General features: G+C 42.8%; 2 protein-coding genes across 5 annotated transcripts; one reads left to right on the top strand and one right to left on the bottom strand.

Annotated features, from left to right (window-relative positions):
* The first annotated feature begins 75 nt into the window (after positions 1–75).
* On the top strand, positions 76–11,676 carry trmt10a (tRNA methyltransferase 10A). Of its 3 annotated transcripts, XM_087129900.1 has the most exons (8): positions 76–260; positions 627–692; positions 2,230–2,427; positions 2,585–2,756; positions 3,627–3,776; positions 4,416–4,562; positions 6,252–6,357; positions 8,334–11,676. In XM_087129900.1, the coding sequence occupies exons 3-8, from the start codon at positions 2,246–2,248 to the stop codon at positions 8,525–8,527; spliced, it is 951 nt and encodes a 316-aa protein (XP_086986026.1). In that variant the 5' UTR covers positions 76–260; positions 627–692; positions 2,230–2,245; the 3' UTR covers positions 8,528–11,676. The 3 variants fall into 3 exon arrangements, with proteins under 3 accessions (XP_086986026.1, XP_086986027.1, XP_086986025.1); XM_087129901.1 differs by lacking the exon at positions 627–692; XM_087129899.1 differs by lacking the exons at positions 76–260; positions 627–692 and adding an exon at positions 327–438.
* LOC110991225 (protein TBATA-like) lies at positions 10,528–25,536 on the bottom strand. Of its 2 annotated transcripts, none has more exons than XM_022256500.2 (7): positions 25,381–25,536; positions 19,827–20,065; positions 18,308–18,574; positions 15,588–15,832; positions 14,603–14,684; positions 13,527–13,838; positions 10,528–13,139 (listed from the first exon to the last, which is right to left on the bottom strand). In XM_022256500.2, the coding sequence occupies exons 2-7, from the start codon at positions 20,047–20,049 to the stop codon at positions 12,937–12,939; spliced, it is 1,332 nt and encodes a 443-aa protein (XP_022112192.1). In that variant the 5' UTR covers positions 20,050–20,065; positions 25,381–25,536; the 3' UTR covers positions 10,528–12,936. The 2 variants fall into 2 exon arrangements, with proteins under 2 accessions (XP_022112192.1, XP_022112203.1); XM_022256511.2 differs by lacking the exon at positions 18,308–18,574 and adding an exon at positions 17,029–17,292.
* Between the last annotated feature and the right edge of the window lie 21 nt (positions 25,537–25,557).

Here is a 25,557-nt window from a genome sequence, read left to right as displayed (position 1 = left end):
ATGAGAAGTGCACGTAGTTCAAAATCTGAGTTTTATTAAACTAGCCAGCAGAGGGCGCCATGCAATTACACCACATGTCTGCATTTGACTCGTGAGACACCTGCAATGCTTCGGAAGTGACTAGATACTAACCCGTGAAACCTGGTCTGCTATTTTTCTCAAGACTCTTAGAGGGTTCATTTTTATTCGCAGGACACTGCATGCGATAAAACACACTGGGGAAAAAAGATATTGGAAACCAATCGATAAAAGCGAAACAGGTGAGTGCTGTTGTAGCTGGTTGCAATTTTGAACTGACAAAAAAGCTCATTAGACCTTGGCTAGGCCCAGACTTTGGGCCAGTCTACCAGACTCCCTCCCAGTCGAGTCAGGAGCTAGACCTTACCTTGGCTTGCCATTTTCATAACGTTACCTGCTCGCTGTTCCTTCCTCCATGCTGTTAGTGTTACATGGTTAAGTTTTCATGGTTTTTTGCTTTGGCCTTTGTGTTCACTATTGTTAGGGGCCATTTAAAACTTTAGAATTAGATGTTTTTAAATTTCGATTTTTCGTTGAAAATGTTTTGATCCACCCACCCACCCCCAATTTCATTTGTTTATTCTGTGTTGTATCCACTTTGCGCTTAGGCCTACGCGACTTGTGCATGACTTTTGGCAGCATGCATCTGGCCAGAGCGACGAAAACAACCCAAGGTGAATGCACTTTTGGCATTTTTTGCCATGCAAAGAAATGTAAATGCATTTGTTTTCACCTCGCACTGACCTGAGGTCACGTAAGGTCGCGTCCGCGAATAACAGTTGATGTAGCTTGCATAGTTTAGTAGTGGCCATGTTGAATGCCGTGTCGCAACCAGATGTATGAATTCATGTTACAGTGCTCCCATATTTAAGTAATGTTCTTCTTGATAAAAGCTGTTTTTTCCGCACCTGTGACTTTTTCTAAACCTGTTCCTGAACCTGTAATCAAGAACACTTGATTACAGTGCTTTCAAGGCCAAATATCACGTCCCAGATAAAAAACACCAACATATTTACGTGATCTCACGCAGCAGCGCATTGACTGAAATGGGCCGGCCATCGCTCCGTTCAAGAGCACGCCCAGAGACAAACAGAAAATCGGGTTTCACTGAACCACAGATAAGACATCTACATGCTTTGAGACCTTGACATAAGTCTATGAAATTGAAAATTACTAATGCATAAAGAGCAATATCATTTTGTGAACTAACTTGAGAAAATAGTTCTGTATTTTTTGTTCTTTGGATGGTACGGATTCAGCCAAAATCCACCTTCACTGATGGAGTTTCACACTGTACATGATACACAGGTCGTTCTATCAGTAACTCGGAATGAGGTTGAAACAGATAACACGGAACGCTGAGATGGTGTGCATAATCATCGGAGTCAAAAGATCGATTTATTATTGGTTTTTAATAAAAAGTGACTTTTGATTTTCAAAAATTTACTTTGACCCATCGACCCACTATTTCGAAAAATCAAAATTAAACAACGTCGGAAATTTCGAATGGCCCCTTACATGGAGGAATAAAAAGGAAATTATTCCTCCATCTTTTCTTACACGTGCTGAGATAGAGACCCATGTTTGTGTATGATAGCACTTGTGTCAGTTAACCTTATTTTGAAATTGGTTAGTTTTGTTTTAATCTTTATTTTGGCATGTTTGGAGCCTGTTTGGAAATTTTATGTTTTATTTTGTTTCATATTCATGAAATATTCCTCTGAATTCCAAGGCACTGCACTTCAATATTGCTTTGATGTGTGTACAAAAAAGTTTTTTAAAGTAAAAACAAAGAGAAAAATTCCGTACTCACTGTTGGCATGGTTGGCCACTTTCTGTGATAATTTTGAACCCCAACAAAATTTTAGAAGGGGGCGACAGTATTTTGGGGACTAGAAATGTGAAAGGTGGTTTAGTCACTTAGGGGGACAGGTTCACTTAGGGGGACAGGAGAATAAATATCCATGTGTAGAAAAACAACTCAGGGGAAACCAACCAGATTAAAGACATCAAACCCTCCCAAAACTCCTTCAATCTGATTTGTTTTTGGCAGGGTTTTCTGCAGTCAAGTCCGGAAATGAAGATGAGATCAGACAAGTGCTGTGTTTCCAACACGTAATGGGCCAACACTTTGTCATTTGTAAATGTGTAGATTGGGAGCAGAGCACACGTATTTGGTAAATGACACAGGATGGTTTGGGTTTTTTTTAGATTAGAACAAAGCTTTATGGATGATACCAAAGGGATCAAATCAGATGTCGCTGACGCTGCAATGTCAGCCAATCAAGATGAGAGAGATGGGACACAGGAAGAGGTTTCCACAACCTCTGGGACTGTCCCTGTGTCGAAGAACCAGATGAAGAAGATGATGAAGAACGCCGAATGGAGAGAGAGGAGAACGGCCAAGAGGTATGAGCAGAGTCGACGATTCCTGCTGAGAAAAAAAAAAAACAAATAGAAATGGGATTTCTCGTTCAGTAGCGGACGAGGTCTAAAGGGTTCTGTTTGTAACTCGAGCCACATGCAACAGGCTCATCTCCAAGCCTTACCTGCTTCATTCCTTCAGGCTGAAGGAACGGGAGAAGAGAAAGCTGAAGAAGATCCAGGAGCGAGAAGGAATGCCGGAGGCCCTGGATGACGGGCAAGTCCGCATCAAGAGACGACGGATGAACGACCCAGAGGCTAGCGACATTCGGGTAGCCATTGACTGCACCTATGACCACCTCATGAATGACTTGGTGGGTGTTGCTAGAGAAAAAGCAGAGTCCTGATTTACCGTCGTAGATCCCTTGAACCAGGCTTTGTATGATTTTGGAAGTTTTTGTGGGATTAAGTAAGGTGTAGACCACCACATACTGTAACCCTAACTCTCGGGAGTTTTTTGGCACCAAACCATGCCAGACATGCATGTACATGTATCAGTCTGCATCAAATTGTGAAAATGGCTTGCCTGTGACAACATCCAATGGCCTGGGAATCTGTGACCACCAGCTACCACAAGATCCAACATTGCCACCGGGAAAAAAATGTACTCCATGGCTCACACTGATGAACCATACAATACCGCTGCACGCTAATCTGGCCCCTATTGAAAAGACACCATCAGCGCACTGTGCCAGTTTTGGGAACAAAACATAATTACATAACACTGCACAATCAGGGCTCTCTTTACAAGGTGGCAGGCCTGGCTGAAATACTCAGGTGTCAACAGATGTTGTCTGTCAGATTAGAGTAGCCTCCAGACAGTGACTTGATGGGGTTTGGGCATTCAGGGGAAAAAAGACATGAATTTTTGAAGATTTTTGACAACCAAAGATATCGAAAAATCGTCCGGTATTAGACACTGTATTTCCAAAGGCACCCGATATCAAGTGGTTAAGGAGGGTTTCCACCCAAAATTATTTTGTTGCAGTCGGAGTTTAATTTTACATATCATAACAGCAGTTGGCGTGATTTAGGCAATTACCTTGACCATTGACATAATTCCATTCAGACATCATGTCTGGAACAAGTGGCCATCAATCAGTAGAGTAACGGTGCTAACAGAGCAACTGTGCAGAGTTAAACTGTGTGTGGCCTGAACTGGGTTACTCTGTCTCGTCGGGCAGGAGATCAAGAAGCTGTGCAAGCAGGTGCAGCGATGCTACGCCGAGAATCGCAGCCTCACCAACAAGCCGCTGCAGCTGTACATTTGCGGCTTGGTGGGGCGATTCCAGCAGATCAGCGATCAGGTCATCACTGGCTACAAAAGCTGGGATGTAAGTAAACGACGGCCATCATCACCTCAGTCTCCAAATAATAGCAGGGAGTCAGGTTGGTGTAGTGGCTCTTCCCTCGCCTTCCACCTCTGCGACCCGGGTTCGAATCCCACCTAGGTCAGCACGTGGATAGGGTTTTCAGTCCCTGCCTGATTCCATTGGTTTTCCCTGGAATATTTATCCAGGGTTTAACTCCCAACGTCTAGAGGTGAATATTTCTTCATTGTCTCCTTAATTATCACTTTTTCCTGTAATTGGCACAAAATGCGCTGTTGGACGAGCAGACATAAATAAATAACAGTATTGGATTCAGGCATCACAGGTTGGATTAGCCAACCTTTATCCATGTATGCTACACAAGTACTTGGCCACCGTTGCTTTGTAATTAACTATAATGTTTTTAAAGCAGTGTCAGAAGCAAACTTGGTAAAACCTCTTGCTCATGGACACGAGGTCCATGCCCTAGAGCTTAATCATTGCAAAGGGCACATTTTTCTACATTGTGTAATGCATTTCCTTCGAAAGAGTCCATGACTGAGTTAGTCCCCAACTATAGTTTGTCCCTCCCCCCCAAAAAAGAATAGAAAAGAAAAAACAAACAAAAACCAGGTCGGCAATTCTACTCTTGTAATTGCGCAGGTTCACTGGAAGACGGATGGACCTGAGGCAGCATTCGGCAGGGACAACATCGTGTACCTGACGTCAGAGTCACCCAATCTGCTGACAGAACTGCAGACAGACAAGGTGTACGTCATTGGCGGTCTGGTCGACCACAATCACTACAAGGTATCAGGACTTCATGATGCAACATGGACACAATAAACGGATTACGCCCCGCTAAGTCACATGACCTATAGTTGGTATCAAACATCAACAGACATGGTGTCCTCCCATAGCAAAGGTTAAGTGCTGGTCACGAAAGGTAAAGTCTATTTTCGGTACAGTACTTAGCACGGCAGTAGTCAGCGTGCTGTACTGACCGTCGGCTTTATCTGTCTATCACATTAGAGCTAATTTACATGTATGTTGGTGCTGCTTAGCTCAGGGACTCGGTAAGCATAGAGCATACCTATAGCAGAGCCTGCTTTCCATCCACAGTGTCACATGATGCTTGCAGGCAGTTTCCTACCTGCTAAGCAAGTTTCTTTGAAATCGGCTCTTGTAGGGTTCTTTGAAATCACATGGGGCGTTACCTACAGCATAAAAAACCCTGGTGTTGTTTGAATTCAGGTAACTGAGGTTTATGTTATTTTTGCAAATTGCTACCCAAGATTTCTTAAGAAATGAGGGTGTGGACTTTGAAATCGGCTCTTGTCGGGTTCTTTGAAATCACATGGGGTGTTACCTACAGCATAAAAAACCCTGGTGTTGTTTGAATTCAGGTAACTGAGGTTTATGTTATTTTTGCAAATTGCTACCCAAGATTTCTTAAGAAATGAGGGTGTGGACTTTGAAATCGGCTCTTGTCGGGTTCTTTGAAATCACATGGGGTGTTACCTACAGCATAAAAAACCCTGGTGTTGTTTGAATTCAGGTAACTGAGGTTTATGTTATTTTTGCAAATCGCTACCCAAGATTTCTTAAGAAATGAGGGTGTGGACTTTGAAATCGGCTCTTGTCGGGTTCTTTGAAATCACATGGGGTGTTACCTACAGCATAAAAAACCCTGGTGTTGTTTGAATTCAGGTAACTGAGGTTTATGTTATTTTTGCAAATTGCTACCCAAGATTTCTTAAGAAATGAGGGTGTGGACTTTTGTGGATTTAATCTCATTCAGCAGGAAGTAATGGCCCGAGAAAGAGCCAAGGCTGTGAAGGTTTTGGAAAAAATTAAGATATACATGTACACGCTTGGAAGTATTTGAATATTAAGTTCCTTAACCCTAACCCTCCTCAATCCTTCACCTGTTGGAGGACTGAGGAGGGTTAGGGTTAAAATACTTGCAGTCAGGAAAGGAGAGAAGAATCAAGCATCACTTCTCATTGCTCGCAAATGGTCTAGAATGGTGCTCATATGAGCAAGTTTGAGTGAGGAGTAAAGTTAACCTGTAGTTTGACCAACACCGCCCTCAAGAGGGAGAGTGTGGACCGTCTAGAATCATTGGGAACTGGGCCCTGGGGCTTGGTCACACTGCTGCACCACCGGCAGTCAATAGCCAATATTATTTTCGAATACAGAGGGAGCTGTTCACATGAAGGTACTGTAAATGTTGGGGGTGTCACTGACCACATATGCAGTAAATATTGCAGCTAACGGCAAAATGATTTTGAATTAGGTTAAACTAGGGCCGTTGAGTGTGACTGCACTGTGCGTACGCATTGTAAAAAAGTAGTTACCACCAAACTTGCCCGGTGCTGTGTATTCTATGCATAATGTGAGATGTAGCAGTTGTAATCAAACGACGTTATGTGAAAGAGTTTAAGCATTGGTGGGAAGCCAGTTTCAGACAAAGTCAATCTCTTTTCCTATCGTCAGGGCCACTGCTTTGCACTTGCTCAGGAAAATGGCTGGTCACATGCCCAGCTGCCCATCAGCGACTACATAATGCTCAGAGACCGAAAAGTGCTCGCCATAAATCACGGTAAGTGCCAGAATGAAGCGGGGGTGCCTTTGCAATAAGGCGTCGTTTTTCAGTTTGGGGTTGTGCGGTGGTGCCTCCTAGAGGCCGTGGCAGGTGTGTGTATCCTCGAGGTGACTTCCTCAGGGGAGAGACATGGCCTTGTGTTGAATTTGGTGGCAGCGTGGTCAATTTCTGAACGCTCTCACTTGCATTTTAAATGTGAATAGGGCTGCACAGTATTATCACAAATAGGTCATTTGGGAGACACTTTGTGGTAAATGTTTCAACCTTAGGGAGACATTGGTTATCAGAGAGACATTTCAATGTCATTTCAATGACATTTCAGACATTTCAATGTCTCCCTAATGCTCCAACTACCAGGAGGAGGCCGAATTTTACCGTCCAAATCAGGAGGCCGAATTTTACCGTCCATATTTTGAGAGATGATAGATTAGGGTCTAAAATGAAAACATGCAAAGTTTGGTTAAGATCGGAGTAGGGACAGTACAGTTGGAAAAATTTTGTGCACATTCTTATGGGAATGTATCCCTAATGACCCATTTTCGGTAATCATTATTATTATTATTATAAAGCATTTCTGGTAATGACACCAAGGATTCCTCAAAAGCACCCTAGGCACTGTAGCTCGCAAGCCTGAAGAAACCTGTAGAGAGGAGACAGTGAGAAGCAGTTGCAGTTTTAGAGCTGGGAGGAAAACGTGTTTGCACATGTATGATAGTGTTAACGCGTATGTCTGGTGATCTTTTAATCTCCTGAGGAATGACAGTAGGGATGCATGATGGGGGTAGGTTCCGGGGTTTGGGAAACCAGGGGACGTCAAGTGTGTCCAGCCGGGGATATGGAACCAAGGAGTATTGGCGTAACTGTCGGGGGATTTGACTGCATGTTTTCAATGAGGAAATTGTGTTGTGGATATTGGGGAACCGGACTAATAAGATCTCCATGGTTGAGAATGGGGAGGGGGGGATTTGGACGGCGTCTGAAGGAATGCAAAAACTACTAAGTGAAAGGAAGGAGTAATTGGTTATTGTGGACCATTATTTTGAGCTAAGATGGTGTTTCTTCAGGACTGTGAAATCAGGACCGGGTGGGGGTAAATGTTAGAGTGTTGGGAAAAATTAGTCTGAGCAGAGCTGCCGGGGAGTTCACGTCGAGTTGGCTGCTCAAAGTATTTTACTTAGTGTGCAGATAACTGGGCCGTACAGAGAGCTGCAACTTGGATTATGCAAGGGTTCAGACTCGGTACTAGCGAAACAACTCGTGAGTACATGGACCCATACTGTACCTGTATTTAAGTTTGTAACAGTAGCTTGGCAGGACGAGGGGATGCGCAATGGATTATCATGCCCCCTCCTGGCCAGTTGTGTTTCGTATTAGTTCTCATTCTGGTACCTCACTTGCTGAGGAAATGAGTGGAGGCAAGTAAACCAGCTAGAGGTAGGTAGAAGAACAAGAATTATCCATTTCCGGGCATACCATTCCTTTCAGCGTCCCTTGTTTTTGGCCTAACTACATTTCCACCCAAATGGATCCAGGCCCGGGCCAAATTACGCGCGAGCGGCGCAGGGACCGGGCTAAGTAGATCAGCAAGCGAAGGGTGCATTGACCTCAAAGGGAAGACAGTCCAGAGTGTAGATCAGCAATTGGGCCATTCTAAAATTTGGAGGCCCATTTTGTCCTGTCCCTGGTAGATCTGAAATATGACTTGTTCATTTCAGAACACAGTCCTTGATTTCCGAGAGTCATTAAGTACTGCAAATTACACAGGTCAGGTGAAACTGAAAAACATGTCACGCATCGGACCCCAAATTTATAGAATGACCCACTTGACAATGGAACATTTTCAGTTTTCCACTAAAGACAGGAAGTGTAAAGCTCCAATTCTTACTTGCTTTCTCAACTTTTTGGTTGACTTTTATTTGGTCCAGTTCTCACTTTTCATTGCATTTTCCCTCTTTTCACGCGATCACCAACAGTCTACGAGATACTACTTGCCTTCATCAAAACCAAGGACTGGAAGGAGGCGTTCTTGAAGGTCTTGCCCCAGAGGAAAGTGGCTGCCGTGAAGGAGTCGGCAGAGGTCAAAGGTGGAAGTTCACATGGTGCCAAGAACCCAGACAAGGTTGATTTAGCAGCAGACGAGGCAACAGACAAAGACAGTGTGAGCTAGCACAGGTAGAGTCTAAGTTTGGGGCGATAGAGGAATCAGATGGTGCTTTTTCTGCAATTTAGCATCAGTTGTAGTTTATGGGAAGGGTGGACGATGAATTTATTTGACATTGAAGTTGCGGTGGCGTGGGAATGGGTCCGATAGAGATCTAGGTGGGCTCCAAATTGAACATGACCTTGAGCCTCTCGACTGTGATGCTTTAATTTTGGGGAAAAAAACACTGGCAGTGGAATAAGTTAGGATTTTTTCTCTTTTGAGGGGCCCAGTTTGGGACGAACTGAATTGTATTTGTCAAAACCAGTACATTATTATGAATGAATTTGAAAAATCAAGAAAAACAGAAGATTTGGACGCCCAGGGGCGTGGTTTGGCGACCCCAGCCATGAACTGGTTTCAGCTCTGGTGTCACTGGTAAAGCGTCGCGATTTGGTCATGCCTCTTCCTGTTCCGACCGAGTGAGAACCGAAGGTTGGAATTGATTCAGCACCGGTTCAAAATGGCGGAAAATAAACGGACAATTTTTGTCGCCCCTCGATATAAGTAAATTATTTATACGTTTTGACATCACAAACTTGTTCCTGGTTAGGGGTCGCCAAAACACGGCCCAGAACATGCCCTTTGTACTCGCATTTTGTTTCATGCAAGACCTGGATATATCCAAGTCATGTGGTCAGTGGGGCTCTAATCGTGTTTCATTGACTTATTCGGTACACGCAATAGTGCAGCCATCAGTACTGGTTAAATATACCATGGGACTAGGTGCAAAGTAGGCACAGTCGTGGCCGAGCTGAGGAATTACACGGCGACTTGCACATGTAGAGGATTTATGCGGGCTTTGTATACAGCAAATAATGAATGTTTGACATTTGTGAAGTGGAAAGAATATTTTCATTAGGTGACAGATCGAATGTTCCATTCAGTGACAGATTGAATGTTCCATTCAGTGACAGATTGAACGTTTCATTCAGTGACAGATTGAATGTTCCATTCAGTGACAGATTGAATGTTTCATTCAGTGACAGATTGAATGTTTCATTCAGTGACAGATTGAATGTTCCATTCAGTGACAGATTGAATGTTCCATTCAGTGACAGATTGAATGTTTCATTCAGTGACAGATTGAATGTTTCATTCAGTGACAGATTGAATGTTCCATTCAGTGACAGATTGAACGTTCCATTCAGTGACAGATTGAATGTTCCATTCAGTGACAGATTGAACGTTCCATTCACTGACAGATTGAACGTTCCATTCAGTGACAGATTGAACGTTCCATTCACTGACAGATTGAACGTTCCATTCAGTGACAGATTGAACGTTCCATTCACTGACAGATTGAACGTTCCATTCACTGACAGATTGAACGTTCCATTCACTGACAGATTGAACGTTCCATTCACTGACAGATTGAATGTTCCATTCACTGACAGATTGAACGTTCCATTCAGTGACAGATTGAATGTTCCATTCACTGACAGATTGAACGTTCCATTCAGTGACAGATTGAACGTTCCATTCACTGACAGATTGAATGTTCCATTCACTGACAGATTGAACGTTCCATTCAGTGACAGATTGAATGTTCCATTCACTGACAGATTGAACGTTCCATTCACTGACAGATTGAATGTTCCATTCAGTGACACATTGAACGTTTCATTCAGTGACAGATTGAACGTTCCATTCACTGACAGATTGAATGTTCCATTCAGTGACAAATTGAACGTTTCATTCAGTGACAGATTGAACGTTCCATTCACTGACAGATTGAATGTTCCATTCAGGGACAAATTGAACGTTCCATTCAGTGACAGATTGAATGTTCCATTTACATTCAATCTGTCATCTCATGAAGCTATTCTTACCTCGCTCTCATTCATTTTCTGTGTATTTTGCTCTGTGCATCAGGAATCAACCACAGGGTATGGGCGACTTACATGTCTTAAGTGAAAGTGCACTTTTACAACTGGGTCAGAAAAATGTTCATTCGATGATCAAAATACTTTTTCATCATTTATTTATTTATTTGATTACGATGATTGGCTGTCAGTAAGAACCCATGACAATTCAGCACCTGCAATTACGGATCAATCAAGCTTGTTCCAGCAATAGCAAAAACAACTTCAGGACAATAAAACCCGTGCTTCAAAACTTGTAATTTAAAAGCAGTGATTCCAATACTTGAGTGTTTATATACAGTGTACAACGGTGGGTTTAACCTCACAATTCACTACAGCTTTTGTTCAGTGATCATTTTATTCCTTAAGCCTAGCATTCTTCAATCGTTCACCAGTTGAAAGAATGGGGACTGTTAGGTTTTATATCAGTGCTCTAAAATAACTCAGTGTGTTTTATTTTTTAATGTTGGGCCCAGTGGACCAGCCAATAGGAATTCAGCTCCAATTATCGTCGCTATTCTGTGCTGGGAGCACTTAGACAGAAATTCAGACCTACCCTTCTTAGAGGATGTACGATGTGTAACATACAAAATTTCTCCCTAACCCATGAAATACGCTAACCAGATTGGTTCTGAGTTTTGGTGGAATAGGCCTGTGTACTGACGACACCACACTTGGTTGACATTATGTGCTTTGCTACGAAGGCGTTTGGGGCCCCCACGGTCCACAGAGCAATATACATGTAGGAAAGCACGTTACCAAAGAGTGGCATTGTCAGTTCAGAGGTCTATTACACAGAGCAAGAGTGTTCCTACAGAATAACATCAAACTCCACAGCAAGGAACGCTGAATAAGTTATTTTGTCAAGAAAAACACTAGCCGAGAACCATTCAGAAGTAGTGAACTGTGCTTCACATACAGTTTGGCTGGTAACCAAACTTTGCTGAGCAAAATAATAATGGGCTCAGGAAATTCATGAGCTCAGAAGCTCCAAGAACTTTGCCTAGGGCCCTGATGTTTAAAAACAATGGTATTAATATGAAATTTACATTTGATGTGCAACAAGTGTATAATTCCTTACACTCCTGTCACTTTTGTTCTATAACAAAAGCTTTTTCTCTTAAACTTCAGCAAAAAAATATTGCGCAAAACACACGTTGGTTTTTGAAAACATAGAGTATTTGTAAGAAGCTTAAAAGTTACATTATGTACAATCTTTACTTAATTCAGAATACATGTACGGTGAACAAGTTTGGTCGCTCGTCAGGTTTAGTGTTATTCTTATATTCTGGCATTTGACCTCTGACCTCAGCACATTTGCTGATCTATCTCTTTTCATCACTTACGTTTTACTTCTCCCTGTGTGTAAAAAGAGAAAACATTTGAAATATGAACCTGTCCAAAGAAGAGAAGAGAAGAATTGGCTTTGGAGATAGCATGTGATTTGTACCAACTGTAACTAAATAAACTGTAAGAGATACTGGCGTCCCATTCCTCAGAGATGAATGGCTTCATCAGACATGTGTAAACTTTCCAACCATACAGGTACTGTACGGGCCTTCCAGCATATGCCATCTTTTAACTCTCAACTCTTCGGTGCTACAGCTACAAGCAGCAAGTGTGTATCTCTGCGTCATAAAGGCACACTGGAATGGTTACTTTCTGAATATACAGGAACTAAAAAGGAAGCCATGAAATAGAAGGTTGAAGTTCCGAGTTCTGCAATACTTGCAAAGTGGTCAAATCTATGGAGATATTTTTTCGTGGTGTAGTATGATATTTACGGCAGAGAATGGAGTTGGATGGTATCAAACTGATCGAAACTCAAAATTCAAGCACTAGTTGAAACATTTGAAGCAAGATATGGGACGGAAAGAACCCCCCTGCCTTTGTGTTGGTCATTGTTTGATCAGAATCTCAGGAATTCTCTACAGACTTCTAGGGGGATGTGTTAGGTAACAATAGTCTAGAGTGTGTATAGGGATTGGACAGGTGAGGGGGGGGGTACCCCTCCGTCCCATCTTGACTGGTATAAGTTGAAAACTACTCGAAAGTAAGTGTGTAAAACTGCATATACATGTATGAGTGTTCAAACATGCAACAGAGGCTTTGCTTGGTAGCCATCTTGCAGGGCAGTGCTTTTGGTTTCATGGGAAACCTCCTTTGTGCATACCCAGTGGAACAAAAGCACTGGTCTACAAGATGGCAGCCATGCAAACCCTCTATTACCATCCTTCTCTTTAAAATGCTAAAGAACATTTATACTTGTATATTTCACACACACACACCATGCAATGTATATTGAAATCAGTCTTCCCAGGACTTTGGACAATTTTTTTCCCCAAGGAAAAACTCATTTCAATATCCAGAATGCTTACATTCTGAAATAACCCTGAAGTGCACGAGCATACAGTCAGGATTTACTGGTGGTTTTAACTGATGGTGAATAAAGTTACATCACAAGGGATTTGCTGATTACGGTGAATAAATACATGTGTCCGTCGGCACGTCTCAGTTGACTACAGCGGCCTGTTCGGGATTCCAGGATGATGACTGTCCGTCTTTTGGTGTTGAGATGTAGCGCAGCTTGGGTGTCTTAGGGGCCTGGGCCGGGGGGTCCTCGGCGCGGGACTTGGAGCCGGTCGCCGGCCTCTGGTCATGCTCAATCTTGAAGATGTCAGGCTTGCCGCTCTTCTGTCTCAAGGCAGGGTGATCTGCATGGAAGAGGTCAACAACTGCATGAAGAGATTCATTTGTGAAGATGAAAAAAGGGTGGGATTTGAACCTGCAACCACCGGAACACCGCGTCAGTGCTCAACCAACTGAGCTATGCCGTGCCTGCCTACAGGGGCAGTGATGGTTTCTGATTTAACCACCCAGCTACTTTTAAATAACCAGCCCCCACACAAGATCTGATTTTTGAGCTTTTTAATCAATCATGAGAAACACAGATGACTTTTTAACACAAGAAAGGTCCAATGTACATGTACAATTTTGTCTGCATCTGAGCGTGGCCCTTTACGTGAAGCTTTTGATGAAAGTTTTATTGGACGGCTTTGTGAAGTCCATTGAAAATTCCACAACCAACTCAGTTTAGCTACCTTCCCCTGTAAAGAGTGTGTCTCCCTTCCTCTCGGCAGTCGCCACCTTGCGCTTTTCCGCCTCCTGCTCATAGGAGTAGCGGGAGTAGCCGTTGGCTGTCCCCAGCCGCCTCTGGCTGCCCTCCTCATTCAGGGTGGGGTCGGGCCTGTCCAGCTCCCCGTAGCCATTCTGCAGGTTCATCATGGGTGGTGGCTGGCTGCGGGGGCGCTCTCCGATGGCCGCCTCGTAGTACTCTGGGTTCTGCGACCGCTTCCAGTATTCCTCCTCGTTAGAGATGGCGCTGCGGATCATGTCCAGCACCAGGTCTTTTTCTGTATCGGTGAATGGAAAAAAAATTTGGATGGGGGTTTCTGAAACTACTTGTCACCTGCTTTTTTGTTGTTGGCGCATTAGACATCATTGACAATAAATCTCTTAGTGATAGCGGTGACTTGTTTAACCCCTTCATGACGGATGACGGTAAAAGCCACCATAAAATTTGAGATCCTCAGCCCGCTTTTCAACTATTATTCTCAGCCCACACTCGAGCGAACACGGTGAAAGAAGGCAGACCCTGGCTCTTGTATATATGGTGATTGGCCTTTGTGTGTAGCCCAGAAATGAAAAGACCAAATTTGCATGGTAATCACCAGCTTCGCAATAGTCCCCACTTTGAAAAGAGGCAACGGGAATGTGGAAGAGCAGCGAATGCGGGCAATTCACAGTACAGTGCACCACCAAGAGGTTGACACGGAGAGGCCATTTTTCAAGTTTACGGTCAACAAAAACGTGGTTGCCTTTCCGCAATTAGCATGTGAGCCAATGCCAGTAGACAACTTGAGGAAATTTGGGATGGGGACATTCTGTCGTTTCCATGCAAAGGAAAGAGGGACGTCTTTATTAACAATACTACTCAAAATACACTTATGAATCCTCCACCCACACAATCATCAGGTTTAATTCAAGTTCCCCGTGCCCTGGCGGCAAACAGACTGTCCATTTTCCACAATAGGCTGTGCGCGGCAACTTCTTCCTGGTGCACAGTATTCATGAACTGTCCGCAGAGTCTGTGGCAATTGCCTGTACTTAGTTTTACCTCTCTGTCCAGCTGAGCAGAGCCAGGCCTGAACAGCATTAATGGAATCTGTCTGTAGAATCTGGCACAACATCTCCATCACCTTGAAAAAGAAGGAACAAACCTGTTACTTTGGGGGAACACAGAAATCAACTGTGTTTTAAAAAAAAGCTACGGCTTTTGAGGAAATAAAGGATTTGCATAACTGCTTAATTTGTATATGATGCAAATACTTCTCTTAAGTACTGTTTGAACTTGGGTAGCTTGATCAGTTCAATATCCCTCAGGAATATCGATTTTAAAAAATGTTCGGAAAGCAGGTTGCAATCTTTGAAAATGACCTTCAAGCAAATGTTAAAACTATTTGGACTAAACAAGCCGACTGATCTAGGCCCCCCCCGGCAGTGTAAGACCAACATCATTAACGGTAATTTCAATGAGCTACCTAGTGAGGACTTTATGATCTATGTACTGTCTCTTTCTGCCCACTGGTGATGGAAGCAGATATATCCAGCAAGAAATGAGACCGAGGGGTACCCCCCAACATGTCCAATCACTATACACACTCTAGACTAGTGTTACCTAACACATCCCCCTAGATGTCTGAAAAGTATTCCTCAGCTTCCAGTGAGTCAATGACCAACACAAAAGGGGGGGAGGGGGTTCTCTGTCTCATATCTTGTTTCATATGGCAGCAGAGGGGCCGAGGGGGGCAGTGGCCTCCCACTTTTTTGACTTGGGGAGAAAAGCACCCCTTCCCCACTTTTGGCAGGTCCTTATAATGAAGCGCGATTTAATGGATCGATGTAGTAATGGCAGATGCAAGACGGTCTCACAAATCCCCCCCCCTTGAAAATTGTTCTTTCACTGTTGCTTGTGCCAACCGATAGTTTCCATTTATTATATACACGTATTCCCCTCTTTTAACTACTGAAGGTAAATGTATAATATATCTCTAGGATCATTTTCCTATCACCAAGACAGTATGAGCATCCTGGGTGCTTACCAGTGCTTCCTGGTCAACCTCGGGGGCGATGTGATGGAAGAGCTCCCTTGGTCTCTGCTTCTGGCGTGAGAATCCCCTGGACATTGCCCGGGACGGCGGAGGGATGAGGCGGCCGGTGTCAGCTGAGTAGACGCTTGTCCTCTTAGGCTGGGCCTCCTGTTGCTCCTTGATCTCCTTGGGCAGGCCCAGGCCGGCCTTCTCAGTCAGCTGACGGAGCTCCTCACGCCACAGGTCTGTCAGTGGGACTGTAGCAAGGGAGAGGGAACAACAGAAGCAGTTTTGAGGCAAACCCACAGCTTTAATTATAAGGATCGAAGATTGTCAAATCTAGGGGCTTTCTCACAGCTCAACTTTGTCTCTGGGTTCAGATCTTGTTTCATGAATTGAGTCTCCTGAGTTTAGACTCTGGTTCAAGACAGAAATGTCCACTCTCTAACATCGGACCAAAGCTTGAAGTATCAATACACCCAAATTCGGTTCCAGCGGAAAATGTTCAGAGCTGTGGAGCCAATGATGAAGCCAAATGGATATAATGTTGAGATGGCTTGTATGTATTTGCTGGAAAATATTTTGCTTTCAAAAAACACGATGCAGGGAATGGGAGAACCCATTTCCGTTGGGGGGAGGTACAAGGTATCCACTGAGGTAGTACACCTGGTAGGGGTTTTCATTGGCAAACCTTCAATGAAGTCTGGCCACAATATTCTAGAAAATATAATCCATGATGTAGTAGGCAGAATCTCAAGAGTTTTTTTTTTCAGGTTTAATTGAAAGTTATCAGAAAGTGGCAAAGTTCCCCCTCCAAAACTTTTTAAGATGGTGATTCCCTCCTAGGCTATGAAGCAATGTGAAATGTAAACGCTGAATACATGTTTTCCATTACAGATTGGAAATGGTGAATAAATGATACTTGAAGTATTTTGAAAAAAAAACACCCAAACACTATACCACACAAAAGTGTACTGAAAGCAACACGGTGATTCAGGGTACTAGTCCTCGGTAATATACATGTACATTACTTGTTAAATTGGCTTTGAACTGCTTTAGCAACACATCCGTTCTCTAAAAAACAAAGCATGTTGCTACGGCACTGATGATTGGTTACTGTATTTACATGATGGAGGTTCAAAGGTATGTCTTCACAAAAACACTGCAAAACAACAAAAAATGTGTACGTTTACTGAATGCAGAGTATGGAATGGTTTTGAATTATACACACTGATGTATGTTGGAAGAGTGGGGTTAGAATGGTCATCACGAGATGGAAAACAAAGATGTATCCTTGGCCAAAAAGGAGGTCACACACCACGTCAGAAAACGTAAGGAACCAATCAAGTCTCTGCTTCAAAATTCCAGTCGCAAAAAATCAGCAACACAGCAAACGGGCACTGTTGACAAGAGGCCAACGGGAAAAAAACAAACAAAAAACGAAACCACTCACTGAGCCCCAGCTTAGGATCAGCCTTTTCCTTGAAGCCCTGTGGGTAGGTGCTGAGTCCCGTCAGAGTGTTGATGGGGTAGCGGTGAGAGTTGAGTGTGGGGTTTTGGTTGTAGATGCGGTACTTGTGGGGGTTGATGTCGGGGATGCGAAAGGCGTACATGCGGCGGGCCTCCCCCGTGGCAGGGCGCCTGAGGAGGTCCCGGCTCTGCTTGCTGACCACAGAGGGGCCGTCGTGAACGGCGCAGATGGGGATATCATTGAGACCTGACATATGACGAAAAAAACAGGTGCTGGAGGATTGCCCTAATGCATGCTCCTCGTGGATTCCTCACCGATTATCCATGGAAAGCTTCGTCAAGACAACCCTTGTCTTCCAAATGAAGAAGGCCCACGCACTCTTTGAAGACCAGACTCACGGATAGATAGGATAGGCAACTGTCCGAGCGCAAGTTAAAGATGGCTGTGAGTGTAAACATACTCGCCGGAAGACTCAGATCGAAGGATGGACACACACAGTACAGGGTCATGAGTACATGAGTGCAGAGACATGCTTGGAAGCTGAGAGTCAGAAGACCTGCCCTGAAGACCGATTCTCTGATAGTTGATGAGTTATCAGCGGATGCATTGGAGAAGTGAATGGCACTCTACTGAGCTGAGAATCTCCTATGCTTGCTGGACATTGGGTCTCAAAATGAGTAGCCTTGTGTGGGACCATGTTACGCCCTCTCAGGGGCATGTCAGTAGTAATTTTAGCAGGTAGTAGTACGGGCAGAGCTGTCAAGATGGAGAGGGTTGGATTTCAAAAGGGACTCAGAGATTCGGGGAGGAGGGTGGGTATGACTGATTATTAAAAAAGCATCAATATGAGAAGATGTCACGGAGAAGTGATGCGGCAGACTTTCCTAAAGCAGCGTTGCAACCTTGTCCCCATCAATGGCAGATTTAGCAAAGGAAATATATAGCTCATATTTAATGCTGCACAAGCACCCAACGTGTGGCATAAGTATTGCACCAAGTCCACAGGAGGAAATGTGAAATTATAGAAACAGTGTAGCTTCTTGTACAGGCATGTTGAAACTACTTTCACGGTATCTGATTGGTACCTCCAGCTAAACTGCAGGGCATTAGTATCACTCCCTATTAAGATGAATTAGTTGCATGTTTGGTTAGTTTCACTTCTACACATCCAATGTGTTATGCATGCTCATAGTCAGTCAGTACAAGCTACTAAGGACAAACTACCTCAAGAGGCAAAAAGAGAGTCATGCCGTTAACTTACTCATGCCAAATTTGGGGTCGGCCCGCTCCCGCACGGAGAGCGGGAAACGGCGGTACTGCTTTTGGGCGTCGATCTGATTGATCCGGTGGGTTTGTAAAGGGGGGTTGATGTGGTTGGGGTGGTAGTTTATGGCCTGGACCGGCAGTTTAGCGGGGAGGGACATGCGGGTCTGGTCTAGGGTGCCCGTGGCGGGCCTCCTCACGCGAAGACGAGGGTTGACGACGAAGCCTTCATCGTGGACAGAACAGATCGGAATATCAAGCAAACCTGCACAGGTCAACAACAAAACCAAAGTGAGTTTCACAGCAGAGAAAATGTTCTTTCTCGGCATCAAAATCCAAAGCTTTGAGCAACCGTGATTGAGCCGTTACAAGCTACATGTATTAACATACCGATTAGTCGCACGTTATGCCCCCCAAAAAGAAAAAAAGAAAAAGGAACCATTCAAAAGACATTTCTGAGTTGTTCATTATTGTTGTTTCAATACTCACGACCTGATGTGATTTGACCGTGTGGCTGAATTTCAATTGACTAGATTAACAAAGCCACACTCAGTCCTGCAAGATTGTCCATGGCAGGTCTCAATTTACGTGTATCCAACTAATATCAATAACACACCCTAATCTAAGATTATGATTGTAAATTTTACCAGATTCACGCCAGGCTAGCTTGCCATAAAGCTAGCAGTGGTCCTAGTAGTCAGAGCAATTAATCCTCTCAAAATGTCCCCTCTGCCTCTTTATTAAAGCAGGTGAGTACAGCCAAAGTAATTTTAAAATGCAGCACATTTCTTTTCTTCATAAATAAAGTAAAAACTGGGCATGTTTGTTTAATCAGCAAACAATTCGTCAAGTATCGCTTGCAAAGAGCAACATTTCTCATTCAATATAGACTTCGTCAGACGGATTGCTGTATGCAGAGTAAACCGGTCAATTGATCAAACAGGTCTTGCACACTGTCATCACTGCCAGCCAGCCGGACTCTGTCGAGTCCATGAGCAGCTGGCAGTGTTTCCTGCCATTTGTATAATGTCCCCTTTTCATATCCAGTTTCGACTTTTTCAGTGTCAAGTCTGCGGCATTTTCAAAAACCAGGGCGACAGAAGATGTTGAACAACAGGCTGTGTTCAAGGAATTGGGGAATCGGAATTCATTAGCATATTAAATTTCATGATTTTCTGAGGGATATCTTCTCAGCATTTACATTTGTTAATGGAGACTTGAAATTAGTTCATTTTTCCAGAGTATTTAGTGATTTCATATCTTGATGCTTTGCTCTGAGCCATGCATAGTGTACATCTATTGACTCCACAATAAACAATCTCCAGCATAACACACTGTTAGTAGTCCTTTACGTATTGGCAGAAAAAGCAAAGATAGCTGTTGATATTGTGATCTGAGTTTCAAGTCTTCATTTTTTGAAGTTGGGTTTGATTCCAACTTTAGCCACAGTTAATCCTTCCTATTGGCAGTCAGGCAAGAAAAGTTTGGTTTTCCTTTTTTTTGCAGTACGACCTTACCTTTGATGTGTCTAACTCTGCCGGGATGAGGGTTGTGCCTGGCGAAGAAAGCACTCTGACTGAGATTACCGAACCGAGCACTGGCCATGGTGGCTGGCCGGTTACCAGCAAAATCCTTGCGAGTGACTGGTAGGTGGTGGCCCTTGGGGCTGTTCTCTGGCACCACGCCAAGCGTGCTGCGGACCACCAGCGGGTCACCGTTGGACGGGGTGAAGATGGGCATGGCTCAATTTGGGATTCTGAAAGTGCCAAAAAGTACGACGGATAAGTAAATACATCAATCAATGACAGAAAGTCAAGTTCACAAGGAGACAGGGTTCAGACTTATGTCTGTCAGTGGAATGATACCTTTCTGGAATACAGAGAAAGTGCACTGACCACCTCAATGTTCTGACCAATGCCTGAGTTGTCAAGTTTGCTGTTTCCCATGGAAAATAAACCGAGAATAAAAAAAATTGGTGCAGATGAACAAACAAAAATTCATTGGAGCGGGATTTGAACCTCCAATCTCAAGAACAGTGGACTGGCACCCTACCAATTAAACCACCAAGCCCCTGTTGGCAGTTCTTCCAATATCTTTGGTGAGGGGTGGGGGTGCTACCCCAATACCCTACGCTTTTTGTATACTACAAAAGTTAATCTGGGATATGAGTCACCATGCTGATGTTGTATGGTTGATATATTTTTTAAAACCCTAACTCTCATCTGGAGTCCTATCCCATGAAACCATTTGTCTTTACATACTGCTCAAGAACCTAAGACGGGTGTCACATTTCAGGTTTTTTCTCCAACAAAGCAGTTCTGAGACCAGCAATAAAACACGAGGAAAATACATGCCCCGGTTAATGTGACGATCCAAACACAACAGCAACGCAATAAAATTCACCTTGACCCGTGAACTGTTTGCTCACGTCTTGATTTTTAGACCTCGGCAATAAAGTGAGATGCACGTCACCAAACCAACGACCATAGTCAAGTGTTTGATCAGGGCTCTTTTGTTTGTGTTCTTCACATAACGACCCTGCTGCCCCATAACTACAGTAGAGTGTTCTGGTATAGCAATGACATCGTTGCCATTCATTCCTCCCCTCCCCCCCGCAATTGGCACCATAATATTTTTTTAAAAAGGGCACCTCAAGATATTCCACAGAAGATTTCTGTTATCACAACCAAGTTAAGCTACAGACAGACACTCTACCAGCAATGTATTATTCTGATATTGGAACTGGTTGATAATGTATGAACTGTCACTTCTTTTTTCCAGAACGTTCAAACTATAAAACTCGCAAACACAGTCAATGCAGACAGATAATTGCAAAATGGCACTGTAACGGCAACTGAATTGGTTAATTTCCACTTCTTAAAGGCAGGTTCATACTTTACACAAAAGTAAAACTGTACGCGAACTTGTGACATCAGATCAAATATTCGCATTATGAACTCGCAAAAGTGGAACACATTTCAACCTGAGTGAAGTTTCGCTTCAAATTTTTTGTCACGTCAAATTCACTTCGCTTTTGTATTCGCCTGAAGTGTGAACCGGCCTTAAGTCATATGTTTGAATGTCACGCACATTTCCATGCTCATCTCTGACTCCATATGCCATAATATAAGCACTCAGCGTTTACAACGCCTCCACAAGGGTTGTGCTTGGTACAAGCTAAGTCTTCCATGAAGGCTTCCTTCACCTCATTAATCAAATTTAGCCTCCACTCTCATGCATTGGACACCTGCACAGTGATTTATCAACAGCGTACACCTACTACTTCCCTGTGATATCAGCCTTGTTGCATTAAAGCAGGTTCACCTACAGTGAGGATAAGTATTTTCTATCTTTTATTTCAAAAATAACAACACATGTTCAAACAGCACTACTGATGATGCTACCAGGTTTCTATGTACAAGTCTCAAATGTTCACTCCAATTTTTCACAATACATTTACTTGTGTTTCCCTGGTTATCTGCATGTAAAAAAAACGTTCAGGTCTTCATGAGGCAGAATTGAAGCTCATTTGCAAGTGCTCAAGTGTAATTTTCATATGGCAAATTTTCAGGGTAAATCTGTAAATCATGTAATTTGAAGCAATATTATTCCTTTAAAAGTGGTTTTCCAAATTATTTTGTCTTCGTTTCCTCTGCTCTATTTGGCAATTTTCATATTTGATGAAGGGACAAATTTTGGAAAGATGTAGGGATTGAAATTTGTACAGGTTTTTGCATTCTTTTTATAATCTCACTTCAGTTTCAATGGATTCTTAATTTCAATGCATCTGTGACCTATCTTATTTTACTAAAAAAAAAAAATCAACCAAAAGAGGAGATGTGAAGTTTAACATGAGTGAATCAACACTGTATTATTTTACATCTTATACACCCGTCACATCCCGAGCTCCAATTTTGTACAAATATAATTCTTATTTCATTGCATAAATGAGAACAAGGAACGGTGGTAGCATCCACAATTAGGCTCTTATATATTGTTATGTTATGATTAAAGCCCCCCCCTCAAAAAAAGAAAGTATTTCACTCTTAGGAACACCTCACCAAACCCCCTAGTGCACTGTTAAGGCAAATCCCAAAAGCTTACGATTTCAAAAACAACATTTGGCCACTGGTCACCAAGGCTCTAGCAATATTCTATTTGCAAAGGCATTAACACTGGTATACGATACAATAGAAAAGAATACAAGAAACTGCCTGCCTTGTCTCCAACAACAAACATCTAGTAGTCTACAGTCAATACCAAACTACCGGATAGTAAATATGGGAACTTTGCTGCAGGTAAACCTCCAAGATTAAGTTTAGTGTGATTGTCAGCCCACACTTTGCTTTGTAAAGCATACATCCTATACTGGCAGCACATTGGGACCCAGTTAATTCTGTTACCAAGATGGAATTTAGACTTCAGGGCTCACTCCCATTTAAAAATAGATAAATGAGAATTTCTCCCTGATTGGCCAAAGACACTGCACTCATCATTACAAATCACCTCCAATACCTCACAAGGTTGACTCGAACAAGCACAACTTTTCAGTTTCCTCTGGTAGTTAAAGACAATTGACAGTGAAAAAGCACAAAGTTTTGAGGTCACAGAACCAAATAATTTTGCCTATGCGTTGTTGGAATTACTCCCTTGTCGCACCTGTGGTATGAATCAACTTTCCAAAAGTATTGCTTCGGGAGACGTGGTATCAAATCTAAGATTATTTTAATTTCCCTACCAATTCTTGCTGTGCGAGCTTTGATTACAGATTTTCAACTCAAAATGTCAAATGCATTTCTGGGACTGAGAAGTCCCATTCAACTGTGTGCTCTGGCCCCAAACACAACTTTGGACCTTCAATGTAAATTCTATGCGGGAGACATTGCTGGACAGTTTATACAAATAGGCACAAGAAGACATCTCTTGTAAAGCAGCTGTTTATGAAGTGTGACAAGTGACAACCATGTGCCTGCTTTGGTGATAAATGTGAGAACAAATGACCGAAGGAGCAAAGGTTTGCTGGTGGAAATGTGTCGAGTTTTAAAATGGATATTTGACTTCCAAAACTGGCAGGTCCAGAGCTGGTAATAAATGCGAGTCCCATCTTCCAAAGACCCAAAAATTGCCATGAAATATTTAGAGTGTTTTTTCCGAGTCTTGAATGAGCATTTTTTTCTTTTCAAAGGGTAACTTCAAACCCACGAGGATTTGGGTTTGTCTAGCATTTAGTTTTCAGCACACGGGAACATGAAGATGTCCATTGAAGGACAATTTGTTCCAACTTCTCCAGGCACAAATCCACAGTTCAGGTTGTCATAACGGTCTCACCTAGTTCAGTTTTGTGTACAGTCTTAGCTCCCTGGATGTGTAAATTTTTTCCAAGGAGGTTCAAGGCAATAATCATATATGAGCATGGTTAACTCCAAGCTCGATAAATTTAGTGGACACTTAAAAACTCAACTTTGAAGGTAAATTTCGGGCTTTGCTTTCCTATTATAATAAACATCCTCTTTACAACTAATCCCCCCCCCAAAAAAGAACTGCATACATCTACAAGTAGACTGGAAACCTTGCCTTGCTGCTTACAAGTCCAACACTCTTCTGAGCTACTATGCAACTGGCTGAGAGACCAATTTTGTTGTATCTTACGCTTAAGAGTCTGTCCACTCCGTTTATGATAATTGCCCCCCAACCTTCCTACGAAAAATGCTTGGGCAAGGGTTCAGATATGCCCATTTTATTGTAAACACCTCTAACCCTCCTTGGGAAAAATTTACACTTCCCGAACAGGCAAAAATACTGACGAAACCTTCCATATATACATGTAAATTTCTAAAGCTACATGCTATTTATCCTGCAATATTATATTCATCTAAACACATACAACATCGGCCCCTCAGAGAAGAAAAATTGTAAATTTGTGACACAAACCTTAACGCTGTCACATTTACTAATGAAAGTACTAGCAATGGCACACAAATTAATACATTTGAGACAAGTTGAAACCAAAGTTGGATTCTGTCTAATTAGGGGAAAGATCAATCAATTCCAATCTGATCTAAAAATGACAATCAATTTCAATGCGATTCAATCAAATCTAAGGTTGGATTCAGACCAGAAGTGCATTTTTGAAAATCAGAACACACATTAACCCAAACAGTCCTCAATCCTCCAACAGGTGAAGGATTGAGGACTGTTAGGGTTAATGATTCTAAGTGATAATTTACACTTATATGGGAAGAGGGAAAGAAGAAATTCATTCTGTTTGATTAAAGGAAAAACAAAACAAGTTCTTGATAACTGTACAAGGCCCCTAATCGGAGATTCATGATGGAAAGAGTTCATACACAGACAGCACTTGACGCCTTGTGCACAAACCCAATGAGATTGATCTAAAAAATTGTAAGTGGCATGTTTTCTATGAGAGTGCATCCATACATGTATTTTCACTGCGATTTGGTGAAATTATGGCTTGTAAACCACTGAAAGGAAAATGAGTGATGTCCACATATGGAACTCTCACCACTCAGGGCTTGTAACATTTAATAAGATAGGGGGATTCTGAATTTCTAGGAAAGAAATTGAAACCCTAACCCAAGGCATTCTAACAGTATACATATCATCGTTATTTGTTTATCTTGGCACCTTCACGGTTGCCCCGTTCCAGTAATCCATCCCACGTCTATAAATCTAATTATCCTTTTATCGTCGATCAAATAACGAGCTCGTGTTTTTAATCGGTTTGTAACAGCATCAAAGTCCGTTATGTCAACTTGAAAATTAAGCCTTGATTGGAAATTCGTTTGTTGCTAGCCACAGCAGTTTGGATAACATTAAAACTCTCTCCTACATACCGTACCAAGTACCTGTAAGTACCGGTGCACGTCCCATCCTGAAGCAATAGAAACGCAGTCAACCTGTTACTACCGCAATGGTGCCGTCGGTAAATCTACGCGTGATTGAGCAAGTCCCAACTTGGATTTGCCTCGCCTTCTTTCTAAATATCAAGTCAAAATCTCCCCAGAATTAACTTCAAACATTTACTGGTACAAGTGGTTTGAAATCATTTACCTTTTGAGTCTGTAAAAATCGGGCTTCGAGGGACTGGCAGCTTTCGAAAAAGAATTCCGAGAGAGAAAATCGCAGCACCGTCCGCGGTCGTTGTCTAGTTTTGTGTTGAGGGTGATGTCAGTTCTGGTAACGAGCGCCGAATGCGCACAAGCTCGTGGTTGTGCGGTGATTGTGACC

The sequence above is a fragment of the Acanthaster planci genome, linkage group LG19, assembly GCF_054643075.1.
Source record: "Acanthaster planci isolate LZ-2023a linkage group LG19, COTS_SCS, whole genome shotgun sequence".
NCBI classification, from domain to species: Eukaryota; Metazoa; Echinodermata; class Asteroidea; order Valvatida; family Acanthasteridae; genus Acanthaster; species Acanthaster planci.
Note: the sequence above shows the minus strand (reverse complement) of the source record. Positions and strands in the feature narration are given on the sequence as shown.

Bases quoted from the DNA above. Each gene is read 5' to 3' on its own strand.
- LOC110991225 (XM_022256500.2), bottom strand. From the start codon at position 20,049: ATGCCCATCTTCACCCCGTCCAACGGTGACCCGCTGGTGGTCCGCAGC. The intron at 18,575-19,826 runs GTAAGGTCGTAC...TGACCTGTGCAG, and splicing joins CAGAGTTAGACACATCAAAG to GTTTGCTTGATATTCCGATC. The intron at 13,140-13,526 runs GTAGCTAAACTG...TCTTCCATGCAG, and splicing joins CACACTCTTTACAGGGGAAG to ATCACCCTGCCTTGAGACAG.
- trmt10a (XM_087129899.1), top strand. The intron at 2,757-3,626 runs GTGGGTGTTGCT...CTCGTCGGGCAG, and splicing joins ACCACCTCATGAATGACTTG to GAGATCAAGAAGCTGTGCAA. The intron at 6,358-8,333 runs GTAAGTGCCAGA...GATCACCAACAG, and splicing joins AGTGCTCGCCATAAATCACG to TCTACGAGATACTACTTGCC.